At 41.4% G+C, this 2,235-nt stretch overlaps 1 protein-coding gene across 1 annotated transcript in view; it reads left to right on the top strand.

Moving 5' to 3' along the window:
- LOC138026697 (uncharacterized skeletal organic matrix protein 5-like) overlaps window positions 1–1,196 on the top strand; it is a 3,290-nt gene extending 2,094 nt beyond the window's left edge. Inside the window, exons 3-5 of the mRNA XM_068874141.1 lie at window positions 43–91; window positions 221–347; window positions 553–1,196. Coding sequence (XP_068730242.1) covers window positions 43–91; window positions 221–347; window positions 553–1,074 — 698 coding nt within the window. The 3' untranslated portion in view covers window positions 1,075–1,196. The remainder of the gene's footprint in view (window positions 1–42; window positions 92–220; window positions 348–552) is intronic.
- Window positions 1,197–2,235: the final 1,039 nt, after the last annotated feature.

Here is a 2,235-nt window from a genome sequence, read left to right as displayed (position 1 = left end):
AAGTTATTTCTGATCACGACATTTTTTATATACTTTCTACAGCTGTTCCTGTCTCTTCGTCTTCGTGCAAGGAGCTGTATGAAAAACACAAGTAAGCTCGTAATGAACTTTAGGTATTTTAAAATGTAGACCTCAGGGAATTCAAGAGAAGGCACCTGGGAAACTCTTCGTATTCATCGGCTTCCGAACTATTTCAACAACAAAGTTTTATTTGGTACAGGTTCTCCAAAAGCCAAGTGTATCCACTGATGTTTGGGTCGCAAAAGATTCCTGTTTATTGTCACATGGGAAACTTTGGATGCGGAGGTGGAGGATGGACGCTTGCCGTGAAGATTGACGGGAAAAAGGTATGTGACGGCGCAAGTTTTTCGCAACAATTGAAGTTCTTCCCTAACCACATATAAAAATTTATTTTCGACATCACTTATACCAACCTCGTTCCCAGGGCTTTTCTCCGCCGAGAAAGCCCAACTCTCCGTGGAGAAAAGCCCTGGGAACTAGTAGGTTGTGCTCGTGCAGCTGACTCTTTTGGTTTTTTTGCTTTTATTTCAGAAAACCTTTCATTATGATTCGGCCTTGTGGAGCAATAAAAACGCCTACAACCTCCCAGGAGGGAAGACTGGGTTTGACTTTGAAGAAACCAAACTACCGTCCTACTGGAACACGTCTTTCTCCAAGATCTGCCTCGGTATGAAGATACCTGGTCAGCCAATCAAGTTTCTGGTCATAAACAAGCAGGCCCAGTCTCTGCATTCACTGATAGCTTACGGCAAATATCGCTCCACATCACTGAACCGCAACAAATGGAAGACGTTGATTCGTTCTCAGGCGTCCTTGCAGGCCAACTGTAAGAGGGAAGGGTTCAATGCCGCTTCTGTAGGCTACTGTAGAGCAAGAATCGGTATAATTGGAAACAACGAGAACGACTGCCATACTCCTGATTCCAGAATTGGGTTTGGTAACGGAGGGTATCATGATAATCTCAATACATGTGGGAACTTCGCTTTAAATCACTCGTCTTCAGATAATGGGGGCAAGAACATTACAGCTATGGGATATATTTTGGTTCAGTAGAGAACAATGCACCTCTATTTGAATTTTCAAAAGAGTCACAGTTGAAATAAAAGAGTCATTCCATTCTCAAGCCTGGCTTGTAGACGTTGAAGCGATTGACTGGCTGAGCGTCAAAAGCAAAAATCAATCTTAGGGACGGGTAGCACTAGCCTACAAAAAATTAAATGTCACGAGCTTCATTTTTCGAAAAAAAAGGCTTCTCCTCACACCGGCTCTTTTGAAGTTTGAAGATTTAAAAACATTGTAGTCCACCCTGTCCATAATACACAAAGTACATCTGTTCCACTACCAACTAAGTTTCTTTGCTGTTTACGATTTTAAGAAAGTCCCGGAATGCAAGTGCACCAAATACGTCTAGAGGAGCCCTATGAGTGAACCTTTGCGCTTATCTTTCTATTTTAAAACGCAACAAGTTTTTCGGCCCTACACGCACTGTTTAGAATGACCGATGGGATCGATCAGTACTTGTTGCAGTCAGCATGTGTTACCGAGTTATTGCTCAGTGGAAGACCACACGAAAGGTGTCACTGTGCTATGTGTGCTGAAAATGAATGCGAAGAGACACTTTCTCGTCGATCCGCAAAGTTCACAGGTCCACTCGTACTAGCAAAGGAGCACGACGTGAGATTGCCGTGTACAGTGACAACTGAATGTGTTCACCAAAAGCAAACTACTGCTCTTTTAGTCTGTTATTATTTCATCATTCTATTGGCTATATTCAATACTTTTAAGGTGCACTTTTAACATATTTAAAAGCTGAATGAGCATTAAGGTAATTATATTAAGACGGAGTTAAAACCACTCAATAGCTTTATTTACAAAGTTGAGAAATATCCAGATCTTTTCGGCATCACCTTGTTGTAGTTGAACAGAAGCATTCCTTTACGATAACAATGAAACACGAATTCGCTCTTTCCTACTATCCTCTGGTACTTCATAGGCTTTTGACAACCTCGTAAAAAGTTTAAAGAAGCCGAAAACACCAGTTGGCGATTCTTTTCACCTGGCTCTTTTGTATCTATAAAATGCAACTAACTACAGCATATCTCATGATCCGTTCCAGATTTCGTGAAAGGTTGAGAAGTTTTGGAAACAACCCTTGTTTTTACTTATCGCAAACTGAGACATTCGTGGCTGTTTACGTAGCTGAGGACCCTTATT

This window comes from Montipora capricornis, chromosome 12, assembly GCF_036669925.1.
Source record: "Montipora capricornis isolate CH-2021 chromosome 12, ASM3666992v2, whole genome shotgun sequence".
Taxonomy (NCBI): domain Eukaryota; kingdom Metazoa; phylum Cnidaria; class Anthozoa; order Scleractinia; family Acroporidae; genus Montipora; species Montipora capricornis.
Note: the sequence above shows the minus strand (reverse complement) of the source record. Positions and strands in the feature narration are given on the sequence as shown.